The sequence below is a fragment of the Myotis lucifugus genome, unplaced genomic scaffold (assembly GCF_000147115.1).
Source record: "Myotis lucifugus unplaced genomic scaffold, Myoluc2.0 scaffold_124, whole genome shotgun sequence".
Lineage (NCBI taxonomy): Eukaryota > Metazoa > Chordata > Mammalia > Chiroptera > Vespertilionidae > Myotis > Myotis lucifugus.
The window spans coordinates 656,292-676,758 of NW_005871172.1; the positions used below are offsets into that span (position 1 = coordinate 656,292).

Below are 20,467 nucleotides of genomic sequence, written 5' to 3' on the forward strand. Positions count from 1 at the left end.
AAAAAGTATTATCATTCTAAAAAACCACTTGAAATTTGAAAGCTGCTATTCTAGGAGACTTCTAAAGTCCCTTATAACTTTAACATTCTAGAGTACTCACCATTTCCTCATTTCTACGATGAAGACTTTTGCATGAAAACATAGACCAAGGATATTTCATAGATTGTACTATGTTCATATTTTTGAAATTAACACAACCTTTTTACAGTGAAATAGTCTATAACTCAACCAATTTTTTTTTGTGGGCCTATAACTAAAGGGCTAATATGGCTCATCTGAACTAATATGAATTTTACGTATACACCTTTCGATTAGGAACTACCTACATCTAATCTCAACATCCCGGTCAACATTAGTGGAAAGTGCCTTCACCTGAGAGACAAATGACCTGAACTGCAATCTGGAACCCGCCAATGGCTTATTGTCTGGCCTTGAGGAAGTAGGTTACCTCAGCCGTAACGTGAAGAATTAGTTTATTAAATCTCTGAACTTCTTGTCAACTATCAAATTCTACAATTCATGTGAGTCCTTGATGCTTGATCCAAAATATGTGCATACCAGGCAAAAAGAAATTAAACCTCCAATGAAAATGTGGATTTACAGAGACTTATAAAAACTGGTCATAAATATGATGCCTGTCGGGTTAAATTCTTAAGTAGAAAAGATGGTGTGCAAAGTAACTCAAAACTTTTGAGAGAAAACTTTTTTTCCTAGAATAGTGGGCCATGGAGCGACGGGACCCTGATGATTACTGAGCTTTCCCCCCAAGCTTCTTTGAAGAGTGTGTCTAAGGATTGTTTCAGACACCCATCACTCTTATTTTTAGCTCTGAGTTCTCTTCATGAGTGTACTGACCTGTGCCTTGGAGTTCAAGAGGGCTCCCAGATATGGCTCATGATTCATTTGCAGGTACCTCGCATTGATTTCCAGAAAGGTCAGAGGAGTAGGAGCCTGGAAAAATGATTTTGGACATAAATTCCTTCTTTGCGTTTGTTCCTGGTCCAACCAATTGATCAGAAATTTACACACCACAAATTGATCCCTTAGGTGCCATAAGCGATTGGCAATGAAAACAGAAGCAATATTGTTCTCCAAGGGCCCCACAGCTGGTGTGGGGGGAACAAAACGCAGGGCTTTGGTCACAGGCTATTTTCAGCCTCTGATAGCAGTTGTGTTACTCATGTCTCCCCTCGGCCTCCCTCCCGCCCTTCCCTCTGCAGGCCAAGGCTGGCGAAGGCCTCCATATATTTAAAAGGACGTTAGCCCCTCCTTACTCAGTTGAGCTGACAGAGACCGAACAGGCAGGTAAGTTGAGAAAAGCAAGTGTTTGGGCTGGAGGTGGGCACCTGGCTTGGTGGCTGGTTGGGACTATGGAAGGTCCCATAGAGTAAGGATGTGTTTCACATCCCAAGTATGAGCAACTACTCTGGTGGTCCTGTGTGAGGAAATTCAGTTATGCTCAATTCTGGTGTGGACCTAACAGTTTAGAAAATTCCTAAAAAGGGCAATTAACATTTGGGGGCTTAAGAGAACCTCACAGACAGGTAAATGAGTAAGGTGTTATTTTTTATCTAAAACTATTTTCATGGTGGAATAATGTTTCCTATTATCTTAGCCTAAAGACCTGAATTCTAGTCCTAGAACCACATAATGAATGGATGTGTGACTTTGAGAAGCTCCTGTCCTCAGGGTCTTGGTCTCCTCTGCAAGGATCAGTATGGATGTAGTGATATTTTTTTCTAGAACGTAAAATACTCCACAGTTATAAACTGGTGTGATAGGTACAGTAGAACAGAAGCCAACTTTCCAGTGCTCCAAATACAAGGAATTGTGCTATTCCAAAGGTGTGAGTGAGTGAGATTTTTATTCTTCACTATACTCTGTCTTGCATATAGGAAATACTTGGTGACATTTGTTGGTTTAAAATAGATTTTCCTATCCCAAGGATGTTTAGCAACAGGCTTGCTTTTAATAATTTTAAATTAACCAAAACAGTATCTGAAAAAGGTATTGCTATGCTGAAAATCCACGGAGGGCTCTATTTAGTAGGAGGATAATTCCTAACCAGGAGTGAGGGGGTGATTCCCAGTGTTTCCTCTAGGCTTCTGTCAAGAACTTTTTCTTTTCTTCTCCTCGCCTCCGCCCCCCCCCTTTTTTTTACATTCCAGTGAATGACAGGCATGAGTGTGACTGAGAATGAGGAGTGGTTTTAAGCAATGGTCTGAGCGGAGATGCTACCCAAAGAACAAAGCCACCACCTCTAATTTCTGTTGCCATCCCTGAGATGGGACTGTGACTCCTCTAACAAGGAGAAGTTGGTGAACTAGTAGAAGAAATCTTGTCTCTCTGCAGTGCAATTCAATGCAAATTTAATGAACCTGTATTGACCACGTCCTGTTCCAGGTCTGGGGAGGTAGAGGCAGCACTAATGCAGGGAAGGGTGGGCTGGAACAGCAGGAAGGGTGGGGAAGTAGGAAGAGCCTGTGTCCTCAGTTTACTTTTGGGGCTGAATCTCAAGATTGGGTACATCCAATTCATCACCGTGTATGTAAAACTGCTTTATGACCCAGAAAATGTACAGGATTCTTCTGGCTTGGCTTTGGTTCCATTTTTAAAAAAATATATTTTTATTGATTTCAGAGAGGAAGTAAGAGGGAGAGAAAAATAGAAATAACAACAATGAAAGAATCATTGATCGGCTGCCTCCTACACACCCCCTACTGGGGATCAAGCCCTCCGCAACCCGGGCATGTGCCCTGACTGGGAATCAAACCCTGACCTCCTGGTTCATAGGGCGACACTCAACCACTGAGCCACCCCGGCTGGGCCTTTGGTTCCATTTTTATCAACTCAGTCATTAAAATGAGCCCTGGCTGCTGGCAGGGAGTACAGCTGGCCTTCAGGACTTGGTGTTCTCTCCAGCCCAGGCAGACAGCTGCTCTGGGGCCCACATGCGCAAGCCATTCATTAGAGAACAGGGAGGCAGCCTGAACATCACTTCTCTGAGTTTCCATTTTCTGAGCAGGAAAATTAAGGTAAGGCCAAAGGGATTTGCTAGATTCCAATGCGATGAAGTATAGGAGAGTACTTTGCAAAGCGTAATAAAGCTGCACAATACTCGAGCCCTTTGAGAAAAGGCGCAGGCCAAGCCCCATGGGCTGCAGGAGGATTTCCTGCTAAGTGCAAGTGTGATGACAAAAGTCCAGAGGTCAGAGTGAATGATAAGCTGAGCGGGAGTTAGAAGATGATTGATTCGTTTTACAAGAGGAAGGACCCAGGATAGAAATATAATACACAGGAAATATAACTCCCGAGCAGGCAGACTTCCAGTTACAAGCGCAGGGCTCAGGTATCTGGGAATACTGTGTCCAGGGTGGGGCTTCATGGCCAAAGAGAAATGTGATGCCTTCAAATGTAAAAAACTAGTTCTTGATCGCAGTGAAGGAAAGGAGGAAGACCATGATTGTCTTAAGGGCCACGGAGGACGGGAGACTCTTCTGAGCCTCAATAAGGTCCTCATCACGGGAAAGGGCTGATCATGATTTGCTGGTTGTTTACTGCCCTGTTTACTGTGGCGGGGGAACAATAGTAGCTTATTGAACTGGCACAATGAGTCCTGCAAGCAGTCATTCTTCAGGGGAAGAAACAAGTTTAAGGCAGTGAAGTAATTACTCAGGGTCACACGGCTAGAAAGTGACAGAGCCAGTGCCACATGGTCTTTAAAAACAAATTACAGCCCGGCTGGTGTGGCTCACTGGTTGAGTGTCATCCCATGAACCAGAAGGTCACTGGTTCGATTCCCAGTCAGAGCACATGCCCAGATTACAGGCTCAATCCCCGTTGGGGGACGTGCAGGAGGCAGCTGATCAATGTTGATTCACTCCCATCAATGTTTCTATCTCTTTCTCCCTTCCTCTCTTTCTAAAATCAATAAAAGCATATTTTTTTTAAAAAAACTACAAAGGTCAAAGTAGAACAAAGTGAGTTTCTGAGAGTGAAAGTTGGCCCTCCTTCAGAGATAATCTCAGAAAAGATGTAATATGACCCCCATGTTACACCCTAAGAGTAACAGGCAGGCATGTCTACTGTGTCTACGTTTTAAAGGGCCTTTTCACAGGGAAGAAGCTTAGGAGGAAGCTATTGACCTTGAGTGTCCTACATGTGGGAGCTGAAGGGCACTGTCTCCCTGAGCCACAGGGAGGGACTCTGCTGATTCCCTTCAAAGCACAGGTCACCAGAGAGGTCAGCTGGTGTTAGGCAACAGAGCTGCCAAAGCAAGGAAGTGCTGCCCTGGTCACCGGGCACCCTGATCCCCCAGGGGGGCTGCCTCTCTCCCTGGCCTGGCTGTGTCTCTTCCTGGGCGCAGCACACTCTGAAGGCTGAGAAACAGAATTGCTTCACAGTCTGAACCAGAAGGGCCACGGAGCAGAAGTAAGGAGAAATTGCTTGTTTTAAGAAAATGGATTTAGACCCTGGGTGGGTAGCTCAGTTAGTTAGAGCATCATCTCAATACACCAAGATTGTGGGTTCAATCCCCAGTCAGGGCATGTACAAGAAACAACCAGTGAATGCATAAATAAGTGAAACAATAAGTCGATGTTTCTCTCTCTCTTCCTCTCTCTAAAAATCAATAAATAAAAATTTAAAAAAATAGAGGTAAAAATAATAATAGCAACACAAATTATTAAACACCTGCTATGTATTAAGGATCTATATATGATATCTTTGCTATTATTATTATTATTTTATTTAACCTGAAAAAAACCTGATTCAAGCCTCCCCATCCTGTCTTTGCATGAGGACACTGGGCTCAGAGATGTTGAGCAATTAGCCGACAATCCCACTGATTGTGTTGTTAGAACTCTGGCCAGTCTTTCCAAAGCCTGAGCTCCACTATGCCACATCATCTCCATTACCTGGATTAAGAGACTAGAGAGGAGGCAGTGTTTGAGAGGGGATGCAACTGGGGCAACATTTCTGTAAGGTGAGGCTCCAGTTGCCATTCAGATCCCTAAATCTGTCTCTGGGCTCGAAGGACCCTTGAAGGAGACTCACAACACTGCAGCACTTGGACATCCATCCCCAGTCAAAGTAAAATCAATAGTGAGAGAGAACTCTTCAGCCCCAAAGGAGTCCTTTCCATGTTTGAATAGCACTGGCTCTTAGAAAGTCCTTTATGTTACTGAACCGAATTCAGTCTCCCTGTTACTCCCACCCATGAGTACTCTGTCCCACGGAGAGACAATGGGTTAACAGATTCCAATGCCCATTGCCTGGGACGTTTGGTTAATGGAGGTGCTGAGTCTTGACCCCTCTCCAGTGCGTTGTGAGCAAGGACATGGGACACAGAACCAGCTTAACTGAGGTTTCAATTGAAGCTCTGCCATTTACCAGCCGTGTGACCTCAGACAAGTCACTTATGCTCTAAGTCTCAGTTTTATTTATCTGCAAAATGGGAATAACAAACTTAGTAGGACAGTTATACTAAAAATAGTTTATATAAAGGCAACGGATGCATGGTTAACAATAAGTAATAGTTAACATTCATATAAGAACATAGCTTTGGGGTCAGAGAGACCCCAGTTTCAAGTAGCCATGTGACCTTGGGCAATGTAATTTCCCTCAGACTCCATTTCCCCATCTCTAAATTTTGTAATATTACCTAGCTTGAAGGGCTGCTGTGAAGATTAAATGAGATATGACTCAGGCCCAAGGACAGGTCCCCAGACACACATTAGCTTCAATAATAATCCTGTATAATAAAAGTGTAGTATGCAAACTGTCCCCTCCACCAGGAGTTGTCTGGGAGTTCGACCAGGAGGCAGGGCCGGCTGGGGGAAGGGAGGGAGTATTCAGCCGGCAGCTGGCAGCTGCTAGGGAACCTACCAGTGCATGAATTTCATGCACCAGGCCTCTAGTGTTATTATATTAGCAATAATTATTATCTCTTAGGTTCCAGATAAAAGTTTCCAAGATCCAAAATCTTTGCCTTAGCCAGTGCAGACAATTTAACTCACTGTGGGATGATCAGGCATCTAATAGGATGACTAAATGAACCAACACTGAGCTAAAAGTGGCATTTTCGATTGAGGTCTCTGCTCGGTCAGGGCCTAAGATTCCTTCCCAGGTACTTTAATGGACAAAGAGGAAACTGAATCACTCCGTGCCCACTTTATCCACCCCACCCACTTTTGCCCTAAGGTATCACCTTTCCACGCCATAGTTGGTATTTAAAAACCAAAGAAACAAAGTGTTGGATTAGGAAGAATGTGCCTAAGATACACAGTTGGTTTTTCTTTTAAAAATTCACGTGGATGCATGGCCACTTTGAGTTAGTACTGAACTAACGGGCTCTTACATTTTACAATACTCTACAGTTGACAAGGTTATTTGAGGTACTTGAAATGCTACAGTCCTACCAGCAAGAGCGAAACAGACAGGACTATGATGCCCATTTTAGAGAGGATATTGAGGTTCAGAGCGTTGAAGGGTTTTCCCCCGATCCCGATCATATAGCTCCGAAGAGGCAAGACAGAACTGGGACTCTGACCTCCTGCATCTCACCAGGGCTTTCCCTGCCCCCACTACGGCACCTTCCCAGCGTGGTCTCTGCCACAGCGTTATTCATTCAGAAGTCTGCACACGTTGTCTCTCACTGGGACCTGGGACCCAAATGTCTGGAGTCCCCCTCTCACCAGCTGACGTAGCAGGGCCCTGCCTTCTGTCTCATCCCCATCAATCTCAGACTGCACCCCGTTTCAATCATGAGCAACTTCCTCAGTGACAACGCAGCCATCTCCCCTCCCCCCCAGGCCCAGGACATGGATGGAGACTGTGACCCAGGGGACAAATGGGGCTGAGTGACAGGCAAGCCTATATTTGGTGTGTCCCCCCCCCCTTAATGGCCCTCGCCTGTGCCGGGCAACACTGATAAGCCCATGGCCCATCCCTTGGTGTCTTGCCAGCGTGAACTCACATTGTGGGCCTGGCTAGGGGAGTGTTGAGACACAGGAATTCCGAAGTAATGCAGGAGGCTAAGGGGGTTATGCACGGCAGCAGGGGCCTAGCTGTGCTTTCAGACCACAGTGATTAACTGAGCAGCTGGTGCTGTTTGCAGGCCCTGCTATAAAGGGCGCGACGACGCCCTGCCTGTGAATAGCTTCTCCATAAAGTCCCCCTTACCCCAGGTTCTGATTTTCCGTGGTTCCGGTCACCGGCAGTCAGCCTTGGCCCAAACATACTAAATGGAAAATTCCAAGAAGTAAACAATTCGTACGTTTTCAATTGCACGCCGTTCTGCTCGGTGTGATGAAACTGCCCGTTCTAAGTGGGGATAAAATCTCGCGATGCGTCACCCACGACGTGAATCTCGCATTCACGCTGCGCACGCGCCCCGCCCCCGCCCGTCACTCAGTAGCCGGGTCGGTTTTAGCAACTGTTGTGAGACCCCAGGGCTGTGTTCAAGGCGCCTGCATTTTACTGAATAATGGCCCCGAACTGCGAGAGTGGCAGCGCTGGCAGCTCAGACATGGCACAGAGAGCCGTGCAGAGTCTCCTGCAAGTGAAACTGTATGGCTAGGGCGCACCCTTCTGCCTGGTGTCAGGCACCCTCGGGGGTCCCGGGACATGTCCCTGCAGGGATTCTGCTGCAATGCTTTAAATCCCGCATTTCCTCGACCTTCACAGTGGTCCTGTGCGGAACGTGCAGGCGATGGTATTATCGCCATTTTTCACCCAAGTTCAAGGTCGCCAGGTCAAGCATAGAATCCATGTCCTCCAATTCAGGATGCTTTACCACACCCTTATCTCTGGGCCTTGGCATTGAAAGAAAAAAATCGGGGGTGTCTTCTGTGTTTGGCCTCCACTGCTACAATCCCATCTTTAGAAATGAAACTGGGCACCTGTTTAATAGAACCTTTAAGGATTTCCATTTTGGGTTTCAAATCCTGACATGTGTATGTCAGATGTTTATGATCACTTTTTTAAAAACCTGTACTAGGATAGGTTACTTTGTGAAGAAGTTATTATCTATAATCTTATCCTCACTTTTAAAAGTATCACGTGTAGGCGATTGCTGAACACACACACGCACACACACACACACACACACACACACACCTCATACATCCAAGAGGCATATCTCTCTCCCATTAACTTGCAGGACCTGCCAATGAAATCTCCAGAGGAGATCTGAAGTGAGAAATTTGACCTCGGGTTTTTTTCCTTGAAAATTTCCACATCATTAATTTCACAAGTGTCACTGTCACATTCCTGGAGGTATATGACATTTCTCCTTTATTTTATATCCTATTGAAACTCTGGATCAAAATGAACATGGGCAAAATTATGTGATTCTATTCTCTTCCAGAGAATAAATCATCTTTAATAAGGGAAAGATGACTCTAAGGAAAGGAGGTTAGCTAAGAAAATACTACCAAATGTTTACTTAGGCCTCACCTTGTTTGTAAATGAGGGGGTTGGTCAATTGTGAAAATCTATTCCAATCATAAAAGTCCTAAAATTTTAATGAAGTAAAATAAATAAGCAGTTTGTGCTTTGGGGGGAATATTAAGGCCTCTATGCCTTTCTGTGTGCTCTTTTCTCTGCCTGAAGTGTTCTTCCTCTTTCTCTGATGAACTCTTAGTCACCCTTCAAAACCCCATTTGGATGTGACATCCTCTGTGATCCTTGAACACCACTGCTCTCATCTCTAATCTAAACGTGGGTAGCCATTTCCTCTGAGTCTGCATGGCACGTCTCACAAGACTCTTCTCTGGTGCCTATCTTCCTCAATAGAATGTGGACTTCTCAGTTCTGGGTTTTATGTTTTCCTCCCTTGGATCCCTCACCAGTACCTGATGCAGTGCTTGACACATGATGGTTAGGTAGAAAATGCATAGTGAATGAATGAATGAATGAATGAATGAATGAATACCGACTTGATTTCCAAGCCTTTCAACTCAAAATTCATTATTCTTTCCATTAACCAAACTTGAACTATAGAAATAGAAGCATTAATTGTTTCCTTTTAAAAAAAATTTCTCTACAATTATACTGAAATAAAGAGCCTGCTTCTATGAGAGGAAGGATAGGATGTTCCCGGCTAACCTCACACTGTTTTTGTAAATGGGAAAAGCTCCTTGCAGGGACATTCAGGTAGGGATGTTCCCTTTGGTCTGAGTATCGGGTTCAGTGGTCTGTTTGCTATTTACCTTCTGTTTCTTAGCAAAACCTGTCCTTGCTATGAGTCTGGGAGACACATTCCTGACCAGTGACCAGGAGGGCTTAGTGGCAATGGCCAACTATTATAAGAAGGTGACTAGCTCCCCAGGAGGGAAAGAGAAGGTCAGAAGCAGCCACTTGGAATGAGCTGATAGTGTTTGGTGTCATGACAAGATAACACACCAGGCTTCGAGAAACCAAAGGATCCCAGTGAAAATTCAGGCCCCCTGGGGCTGGCAGGATTTCAGAAATTTCACTGAGTATGGATGATTTATTTTAGTTTTGCTCTGGAGAAACTGAAAACTGGATTCATACTTATCCACAGACACAGAAAGAAAACCATTTTTCTGATGCTCATCCTTGCCTAGTCTCTCTCTCTCTCTCTCTCTCTCTCTCTCTCTCTCTTTTATCCTCACCTGAGGATATTTTTCCATTGATTTTTAGAGACAGTGGGAGAGAGAGGGAAAGACAGAGAAAATTTCAATGTGAGAGAAACACATCAATTGGTTGCCTCCTGCATGAGCCCTGACCAGGGCTCTGGTCGGGGAGGAGCCTGCAATTGAGGTACATGCCCTTGACCGGAATCGAACTTGGGCACCCTTCAGTCGTCAGGCCAACGCTCTATCCATTGAGCCAAACCGTCTAGGGCTGCCTAGTATCTCTTAAACTTAACTCTGTAGTGAGGAGACAATGATGGCCCAGGGCTGTGGGTATCAGCAGCTCCTTGCAGCAGAATGTGCTCAAAGGGTGTGGGGAGACACACAGCATCCTCACCTGGCTCTTGTGATCACACCTGGCACTGGGAGCTCTGTCATGTACCTTCCTGCACATCGTGTCACTTGGTCCTCTAAACAACACTGTGAAGCAGCAAGGAAAAGAGTGACTCTCTTGATAGTATAGCTGGGAAGACAGATGTAAGAAAGCTACGCAGTTCTCAATGCGCACAGCGAGGTGTGGGTAGCCCTGAGAGCAGAAGGTCGGTTTCCAGACCACTGATCTAGGATAGTGCCAATATAGCTTATTGCCTGGGCTGGGATATTTCCTTAAAAAGGAATTAATAGGAGGAATAAATCTGAACAGGATATTTTATAGATGATAGATTATAGATTATACATTTTTATCAGCAAGATTAGCTAAGGCTTTGCTGCCCAAAGGGTGGTCCACTACTAGGAGCATCAGCACTGCCTGGAGTCTGTTAGAAATGCAGAATTTCCTGCTTCTTCCACCAGAATCTGCATATTATTAGCAAGATCCAAGGTAAATGGAGAAGCACTGGACTAGGTCAGAAAATAATGCCACTTTAATAGGTTATTGCCACATCTTCTTCTTTTGTATTGCCACGTCTGATGGAATATTTCTTAAAACCCTAGATGGAAAAAATTATGACAATATTTGTATATAATTTTATAGACACAAAATTAGCTCATCCATTCCCTCCAACAACACTGAGAAGTCCATAGGAGCAGGTGCTTTTGAAATTTAACAGAAGAGGAAACTGAGTCCCAATGTAGTGAAGTGACTTGCTCAGAGCCTTATTCAATGACTTGCACACAGTAACTACTGAATGAATGAATGAATGAATGAATGAATGAATGAACGAACCACAAACAAAATGGGGCGGTATCCTGATCTTCAGACCACTGCACTGTCAATGATTGGTTCACTCCCGAGGCTGCCTAAATGTGGGTATTTGCTTTATATCTTGTTAGACTTGACCTTGGTCAGAAAGTCTTCAAGATGCCGAACTTGGGTGGCGGTGCAAAATGTGGAGCCTGTGAAAAGACAGTCTACCACGCGGAAGAAATCCAGTGCAACGGAAGGAGTTTCCACAAGACCTGTTTCCACTGCAGTGAGTTGGGTGAACACCACGAGGGCCCCTCAGCATGCAGGGGCGTTTCAAAGCTCACATTTAGCCACCGATACTTATATATCCGTGGTTCTCAAAGTGGTCCCGGGACTAGCAACATCAGTATCACCTGGGACTTTGTGGCTCCCACCTTAGGAAGGGACGGTGCTCGCCTGAGCACCCTCTCTCCAACCACTTGCTCAACTCAGAGGCCATTTCCCTGCAGCTCAAAGTCAGAGCAAGCTGGCCTCAGTGGTGAAAACTTTAACCCAGTGGTGATATTTGCAAGGTGTGACTTGGCAGAGAAAGACGGCCATTGGTTATCTGGACAGGATGGATTTGGCTCTAGGTGTCTTTCCCACTGGCCAGCTGTCACTGAAGTCAGCTGCAACTGGCTTTTCCTAAGAAAGAACTTGTGTCAGACAGGGGAACACGTGCCAGTTGTTTAAGAGTCAGAAGAGGAAGCGGTTCTGGGCCTGGGCACCGGTCACTTGCAAAGGGAATTTTTAGCATCACCTGCCAGACGCAGATTCACAAATGTTGAAGCTGGGGCAATTTTAAGATCTCGTGGTCCACTTGGGAGTCTGGCTCTGCTGGACTCCTGTGACTTCGGATAAGTGATTTCTCACCTGTGAGTCTGAGCTGTAAGCATCCATAGCAGAGCCAGGAATAGCACTTGAATCTTTGACTCCCTCTAGTCCAGCGGTTTTCAACCTGTGGGTCGCGACCCCTTTGGGGGTCGAACGACCCTTTCACAGGGGTTGCCTGAGACCATCAGAAAACACATATATAATTACATATTGTTTTTGTGATTAATCACTATGCTTTAATTATGTTCCATTTATAACAATGAAAATGCATCCTGCATATCAGATATTTACATTACGATTCATAACAGTAGCAATGAAAATAATTTTATGGTTGGGAGTCACCACAACATGAGGAACTGTATTAAAGGGTCGCGGCATTAGAAGGTTGAGAACCACTGCCTAGTCAAATCACACTTTGACATTACATTCTGGAATTTTTAGTAGCTAGCCCTATTTTGGGAGAACAGTCTGTTTTGGCCACTTGCCTTCTTTGCTTCCCTCCAGTAGATCTGGCTTAAGGGTCAGCTTTACTGGATATTTGGCAGATCCCCTCCCCCTATAGTCTCCCACCCCACCTCCCTGCTGCAGCCCACTGACCACAAGGCGTCACACTGTTTCAAACAGAACTTCAAGGGGTGGGCTCCATCTGTTGTGGCAGGAGACACTCCATCCTTAAGCCGCCAGAAACAGTAACATTTTATCTGCAGGCGTTTCCATTCTCTCTAACCTCCCGCAGCAAACATAAATATCATCGAAGAACAGGGGAGAATACTGTTCCGAGTGATTGGGTTGGCAGATTTACTGATGCTTTGAGTTTTTGACAATGGGTAATTCTTTTAGGTCACCGGACACGTCCATAAGATTCATTATTATTACAGTTATCCAAAAGTCACTGCTCAAGAGAGTTTATCCCATAACCCTCTGGCTTTTGTCCAAAAACAGCTGGTGTTCTTAACAAAGAGTGGGAGTGAGGAATATTGGAAAGAACACCGGCATTGGAGTAAAAATGACTAGGGTTTGAGTCTGGGTTCTGCCATATACTGTGAGATCTTGGGCAAGTCATTTCTCCATCAGGCCTCAATCTCCCCATCTATAAACGCAGGTGGCCATACCTACCATACAAGTTGTTGTAAGGAGAAAGCTGGAGGTCTTGATGTGGACATTCAGCTTTCTAGGCCTTTATTCTCCTTTGATCAACTTTGATACCTGAGTGGGAATGGAAAATGGTAGTGAAGCTCCCCGCGGTAGGGGGTCTTGTGTTTCCCGGTCCTCAGTAGGACGTCCCTGTTCAATGGAGCCGTGGCAGAAAGGATGTGAGCATGTGGTGGTGCAGTCCTTTCCACCCTTTGATGTTTTCCTTAGAACACGTAGGTGGGATGGATGGGGATCTGAGCAGTATACGTTCCTAAAGTGGTAGACAGAAAGGTCCGAGAGAGAAGCACACTTTTTAGTATTATCATCGAAAAGTAAGTCCACAGGCAACCCTATAATTCCCAGAAATGGGGTTCAGAGAGGCACAGTCTACCTAAGCCTGTCCCCACCAGTGTTTGCCCAACTTCTAGACAAATCTTAATCCTTCCTACTAGCACTGTCCAAAAGAAATATAAGCCACATATGTAAATTTATATTTTCTAGTAACCATATTTTTATAAGGTACAAAGAAACAGGTGAAATCAATTGTAAAACACTTTACTTAACATAATATATATAAAACTAGAGGCCCAGTGCATGAAATTCGTGCACTGGGTGGGGAGGGGAAGCAGCCTGGCCTGCAGTCCAGGAGCCCTCAGGGGATATTCGACTGATGGCTTAGGCCTACTCCCCTGGGGGAGCGCATTGACCACCAGGGGGAAGCTCCTGTGTTGAGCGTCCTGTGTCCCATCATAGCAACTGTTCATTCCCCCGTTCGGTTGATTTGCATATTAGCCTTTTATTATATAGGATTATAATTTATGTGTAATCAATACACAAATTATTAACAAATTATTTTATATTCTTATTTTGTCTGTATTGAGTGTTTGAAATTCGGTGCGCACTTTGCAGTTACAGTACTTCACGTGGCAGGCGAGTGTCTGGGGTACTGGACAGCACAGCTCACTGTGTCTGTGCTTGAGAGTGGGTCAAGCACAGGAGTGGTATCAAATGGGCCAGCGTGTGCCAGGGCATCAGCAGTCCTGCAGTGACAGGAATGAGCACTGGAGGAGGAGTCAAAGCTCTGAGGCCAGGCATGGCTCAGTTGTATAATTGTGGACAAGTCGCTCGTCTTCATTCACACATGCATGCATGCATTCATCCACTTATTCATCCATCCATCTATCCATCCATCTACCCATTCAACAAATGTTTATAGAGGACTAATTCTGGGCCAGACTCCATGCTATGTTCTGGGGAAATTAACATGAAAGTCTTGCCCTTAAGGAACTCAGAATCTAGAACATCTATAAATATTTAAGAAATTGTTCTAATTGGTAACTGAGAGCAACAAGGGCAGAGACAGATATACTCCTTATGTGCCCAAATATAAAGCATTTTCCTCCCAAAATTATCCCTCATAAGGGTTTCTCTTGTTTTCAAAGCTTTATAAAGTCTCCCATGCTATAAAACAGTCTCTCAATTATTTTATTATTTTTTTTATTTTAACAGAATTTTTAATACCCATAACATTGACATAATTGTTTCATGAACTTCCATATGTCTCTTTCCACAATCACACAGCCACCAGCCTCTGGCCAGTCCTACCTCATCTACATCTTTATCTTCTACACACACTCTCTTATTCAATTCATTGTTTAAAATAAAATACCATTTGAGGAAGGCATATGAGCCTGAAACAACCTCATCCAATGCTGAATTGCTTATTGAGGTCATTTGATGGAACTGGTTTAAACATTAAAAAGGAGGCAAGTAAATTGAATGTATGTGTATTCTTATTCCTGGGGCTGTGACTTCCCTCTAATAATCACTGAGCATCGCCATGAACAACCAGAAAGGATCATTGTTACAAAGCAATCGAGCCCGTTGTTACTTTGTGGAAATCCTACATATTTCTAAAAGCTGCCCTCATGTCATGTTAACAGTCACTTCTGATTGAGACACAATTTCCAGGTGACAGCCTCCCACCAGGTGCAAACAGGGCTGCAGAGAGTGGAGGTGAGCTGCCCGGGAGGCTGGGCCAGGTGTCTCAGAGACACCGCTGATGGTGAAGATGCAGAGAAACAATCTGGATCCCATTCTTTCCCGAATTTGTGTGCAATTAGGAAAAAAAAATAACATCTCTAAATCAACATGTGATTGAATTATGTTATTAAATACTGTAAGTAGGGATTTGACACTTTCATTTATATCCTTAAAAGTTTTTCTTTTAAATTGGCAAAATAAATCTTTCTATAAATCCTCTCTCTGGGAAAATGGGGGTTTGCTTCGTACACTTTTCCTTATGGGGGACACTCTACATTAGATAACATTACGGTGACCAGGGGGCTTGAGCCAAGATAAGCCTAAGGGTCTCTGAGGCAGAACTGCCCCCCTCACCTCCTCTCGGCTTCCGGAACTGGATCAGAAGAAGCTTCCATGGTAACTGTCTCCTTGAATGTCGCAGTGCCCTCCTAAGGCCATGATAAGTAGAGGAACTTCTCAATCCTAATTCTTATATGATTAAGAAAAAATAAGTTCCTCTCCTGCCTCAGCCCCTTACCTTCTACTCACACACATACTTCCCTGATGTCATTTAGGAAGTCACTCCGGAATTCAGGCTCTTCCGATTCAGGGACAATATTCTTAGCTGACCCAAGCCCACACGCCTGGTTCCACTTCCACCTCTTTCTTGCTGGGCACCACTGAACACACTGCTTCCCTCTCTGTGCCCCGGGACAGGTGCACCGGTCAGGAATCAAAGTCTTTTGGCCGAGGGCCCCTCTGCTCTGTCTCTTGGCCCCGAGCATGGCTTTGGAGGTGCAGGGAAGTGGGGAGGAGCCTAACCCCAACCTCCGGACCTTCCTCTCTTCGGCAGTGGCCTGTAGGAAGGCTCTGGACAGCACCACGGTCGCAGCTCACGACTCGGAGATCTACTGCAAGGTCTGCTATGGGCGCAAGTACGGCCCCAAGGGGATCGGGTTTGGACAAGGCGCCGGCTGCCTCAGCACCGACACAGGCGAGCACCTGGGCCTCCAGTTCCAAGAGTGAGTGACTGCCCTGCTTCTCCCAGCCTGCACAGCCCGTTATCAGGACAGTTCATCCTGTTCCCATAGCAACGTTTCCTGGAAGTGGGAGAATGAACTATTGTTGACTTGCCCACCATAGGAATCCTCAGTCTGACCAAGTTTTAATAATGGGCCATCTCCCCTAAAGACTCTTTAAATCATCTGCCTTTCTAAAGGGCAATTACTTTTACACCATGGCCCTTGGTTTTCATGTCAAGAGAAAACCAAGAAAGTACAGATGCTTCTTTGTTTGACCTTTATAAAACTGCATGGAGTCTCATTTCTTCCCTTTGAGCTTTTCTGTGTAAATCACATAAATATGGCGGGGAAGCAATGGCCGTTTGCTGTGTGCGTGTCACTAAAAGATTTCTTCCCTTGGGTTGTAAGATGACTAATGTCCACAGGAGGAGTGGTTCTGTGGGGTGGGGCTGTGCCTCAGGAGTAAACAATTACAACTACCCTGTGGGTCCCCCCTGCTGCCTGTTGCCAACACAGTGCTGGGGTTTCCCCACCATTATCCTAGGGGAGCTGGGACCTCACACTGTGCCTCCTCCGTCTGCCAGTCTGTCTTGATGACCACGCTGACCTCCAGCCCAGAACTCAGTATAGACTGGCAGCCACTCACCTGCAGCTGCTGTCTGGCCAGCTGGTGGCCGGGCTCTGCTGTCTGGCCAGCTGGTGGCTGGGCTCAGCTCTGCGGTGGGACTGGGCAGAAAGGCCATGTCCCAGGGAGGGCCTGCCCCATGGAGCAGTCAGACCATCTGAAGAGTCACCTGGTCCCTTCCAAAGAGAAGAGCCCACGGTAGAGCCTGAGCAAGTGCAAGGATGTGTGATTAGTCATTTTGATTTCTCTCATTACTCCATCCCAACCAGAGACTCTGTTTAAAGAAGACAATACCAAGTGAATTCTCTGCCATGCTCTACCCAAGGCTCACTCTTCTGTGAGGGTTTTCTTATGATGCTGCACAAAGAGGGACAAGAGTCTGGAGACCCTGTCCCAGTGCTTATGAGTGGCCCCTCCACCCTCACTTTCCTCCAACTGGCCCTGCCTACTTTAGAGGCTATGGTGAGACTCAAGGGATAAGTGGACAAGAAAACACCAAAAAGTATGGAAACACGGGGGTTGTTATTGTGCCTCTATTTTGTACGTTGCTCTCATGGGGACAAGGAATGGACTATGGTTTGTTTAGTATTAACTGTCAAGATCCCATCTTGCCCTATAATATTTTCACAACTCATTTTGGAAAGTAGACCAATGGGCTTCCAGATGGAACAGAAAAATCTCTACAGTCACAGCAATAATAACAACACAGAAACAAAATGACAATAATAAAAGCTAACATACATGGAACACTTCTTAAAAGTGCTTTACCATAGAAAGGAAAGGTTTAAACTAATCATAGCTAACATTTAGGAGCCCTTATACATACCAGGCAGGCACTGTTCTAGAAGCTTTGCTCATGTCACCTCATTTAACCCTCTCAACAACTCTGGGAGGAAGGCACTATGACTATCCCCATTTTCTAGATGAGGAGTCTGATGCACAGAGAAGTTAAGTAACTTGCTCAAGGTCACACAGCAAGGGAGGTTGATAGGTTTCATTTGTCTATTTCCATCAGGTCCCCAAAGCAAGCACGGTCAGCCACCACCAGCAACCCTTCCAAGTTCACTGCGAAGTTCGGAGAATCAGAGAAGTGCCCTCGATGCGGAAAGTCAGTCTATGCTGCGGAGAAGGTGATGGGAGGGGGCAAGGTAAGGACTTCTATATGAGCCAAATGGGAGCTCCTTATCTCCACTGGATTGGCTGGGAGGAATGAGAAGCAAGTAGAACTGTGGGTGGGAGCCAGACCCTTCATTCCCTTTAGCTCTGAGGGATCACTTTAGGAGCCATCCATCCTCACCCGTTTTCCCGGGCTGAGGCTGTCCCCTGCAGTGCCCTTGGAACCAGAACTGGTGACTTCAGTGCAACAAGCGTTAGCCCACTAGCTATGAGGCACTCTGTAGCTTCGGAGATAAACATGCTCAAGCCTCCCTGCCCTTTGGGGTCCACAATGCTTCCAGAAGGTGCCACCACTACATAATTCAGTCTGCTGCTGGCCTCACCACTGACAGAGCAAACATCTCACAGCAGCAAGACACAACCTCCCTCAAATGTCCTGGCAATCGGGAGAGTGATCAAATGTCTGACACAGCAAAGCACACTCGCTCTACAAGCTCCTCTTTCAGGCCTGACCCCAGGCTCTGCACCAAAGGATCTGGGCCTGACGAAAGGAAAACATCCTGCTTACACTCAGGGGTGGAAGGGCCATGGAGAGCAGTGACTGACTGACTTCAAATATCAGGGCAGTGTCCACCCCAGAGTGGCCATTTGAAGACACATGAGAACCCCTGGGCCATGCCTGGTAGACGTGCAGATGTGCAGAAGGCAGGTGATCTGAATGACCCAAGCCATGCACTCTTCCGACCAGAAATATAGAGTTAAATGAGGTTGAGTTACCTGGATAATTGCCTTATTCACTTTTCTTCTTTAACTTTATATTCCATGTAAATGTTACCCACTGTTCCAAATCCAAGCTCCCCTCTCCAGTTTCTTGGTCTTCTAGCCTGTTCTGAAGGGATACATTTGGAAATCACAATGATAAGTTTATTTTTTAGGGGTTCTGAGAATTGCTGGCCAAGACCATAGCATCTCATTTTCTTCAAATCCCTGGAAAAATTATTCTGGAGGCTGATTAGGTACAGGAATGGTCAAGGCAGTGGCACTCCTTTAGATGCGCTGGTCAGGGTAGTGAACATGGAAGCAGAATGTGCTGCCCACCGCATTAAGTATGTAACTCTCCTGTGCTCCTCAGCCTTGGCACAAGACCTGTTTTCGCTGCGCCATCTGTGGGAAGAGCCTAGAGTCCACGAACGTCACTGACAAAGATGGAGAACTTTATTGCAAAGGTGAGTGATTCCGGAGACTCTCTTCAGATGTTTTCCTGAGGAGGGTCCTTAGGAGAAGGCTCATGTCTGCAGGACGCACAGCTGCTCAGCCTGAGCAGGGTTTGGGATCTCAGGATGGGAAGACCACCTAAAAAAGAAATCTGCCTGACCCAGCTCTGGTCCTCTCCATCGGAGCATGTGGGGGATGATGCTTGCAGATGCTCAGGGGTGGTGCCCAGGGGAGAGAAGATGAGGAGGAAGAGACCACAGGCCTGGACAAATAGCATCACATTCTCTTCTGAAAACCCAAAAGCCCTCTGTCCACCTGAGTGCCAGGTAGGATTGATTGGGGAGGATGAACTCAGTTTGCCCTCTCTTCAGTTCATCAAGACATATCCTTCTTCCCTCCCTCCCTCCACTGCTCTTTCCCTCTTTCCTTCCTGACATTACTGCTGCTGACGTTACACATCACTTTACTAACAGAGATAGAACAGAACCGACAAGTAGGTTTTCCTTCTGGTCCTCGCAGCTCTGCCCCTAGCTGCCTCCATGACCCCTTTGCCTTGTGCAGAGGTAAAAGAGGCATAGCTCTTCCCTGATGCTACAAAAGGGGAGGGATGCATTAGGGCCAAGGTAATGCGTCCTCAACCTCAGAGCCTCTTCCAGACCCCAGGAGCTGTGCTGGAGTTGGGTGAGGGGAACACTGAGAGGGGAGCAGAGGGAGGACATTACTAATCAAGAATGTAGGTTACCAAGGCTTTTCCCATGATGAGACACAATGGTTGGCTTCTGGCAGTAGAGGACACAGTGTCCTCAGCATTCATAAGCCATAAAACCCTAAAATGCTGCTGTGAGCAGCAGGGAGATCAACATGTAGACAAATAATTGCATGTCAAGTGAAAAAAGCTCTCACAGCAGAGACCTACACAAGGCAGTGATGTACAGAGAGGCCAGTGATCAGGGTGGGATGTTAGGGATGCTTCTTAGAGGACAAGCTTCCTCTGGTCTTGAAGGATGAGTGTGGCTTTGGGAGGGGGCATTCCAGGCACAGGAAGCAGTGAGCACAAAGGCCCAAAACTTGGGGCATCGTTCTCTGTGCCTGGAGAGGCAGGAAGCAGCGGGGGACAGGGCTGGGCAGGCGGCCAGGAGCCAGACTGTGTCAACTCCAATGAGAAAATGTCCGTGAGCATAGTGAAGCGCAGAGAAGTATAAGCAATTTTTATCAGAAGATCTAAAGTAAAGTATTCATTTTACTCACAAATTATCTTACAAAAAATATGTATTAAAAGGATGCTTCTTACAGGTGAAAACTAGGCAGACAAGGAACTGAAATAATGGTGCTAACCAACCCTTCTCTCTCCCCCACCCTGTTTTCATTCCCAGTTTGCTATGCCAAAAATTTTGGCCCAACAGGTATTGGGTTTGGAGGTCTCACACAACAAGTGGAAAAGAAGGAGTGAAAAGTGTACCCGTTCTCTGATCTTTCATCGGCCTGAAACATTTCCCAGTGATCCTGCCCAGATGGACACCCTCCCCAAACATCCTCTCGTCGGTAGTTGGACAGGACTTCTCTTCAGACGTGATCATAGTCTTTACCCAAAGTTAGAAGAGACCTTTAGAAGCAAATTATTAAAAGTTTAATCTGATTCCTGGGATAGGAGAGGCAATAAATACTTTATCGGCAA

General features: G+C 45.8%; 1 protein-coding gene across 1 annotated transcript; it reads left to right on the forward strand.

The window, feature by feature from the left end:
- The first annotated feature begins 1,220 nt into the window (after positions 1-1,220).
- On the forward strand, positions 1,221-20,467 carry CSRP3 (cysteine and glycine rich protein 3). The gene is made up of 6 exons (XM_006093793.3): positions 1,221-1,305; positions 10,932-11,071; positions 15,668-15,836; positions 17,477-17,609; positions 18,710-18,803; positions 20,166-20,467. The coding sequence occupies exons 2-6, from the start codon at positions 10,960-10,962 to the stop codon at positions 20,240-20,242; spliced, it is 585 nt and encodes a 194-aa protein (XP_006093855.1). The 5' UTR covers positions 1,221-1,305; positions 10,932-10,959; the 3' UTR covers positions 20,243-20,467.

Bases quoted from the DNA above. Each gene is read 5' to 3' on its own strand.
- CSRP3 (XM_006093793.3), top strand. From the start codon at position 10,960: ATGCCGAACTTGGGTGGCGGTGCAAAATGTGGAGCCTGTGAAAAGACA. The intron at 11,072-15,667 runs GTGAGTTGGGTG...TCTCTTCGGCAG, and splicing joins CAAGACCTGTTTCCACTGCA to TGGCCTGTAGGAAGGCTCTG. The intron at 18,804-20,165 runs GTGAGTGATTCC...TTTCATTCCCAG, and splicing joins TGGAGAACTTTATTGCAAAG to TTTGCTATGCCAAAAATTTT.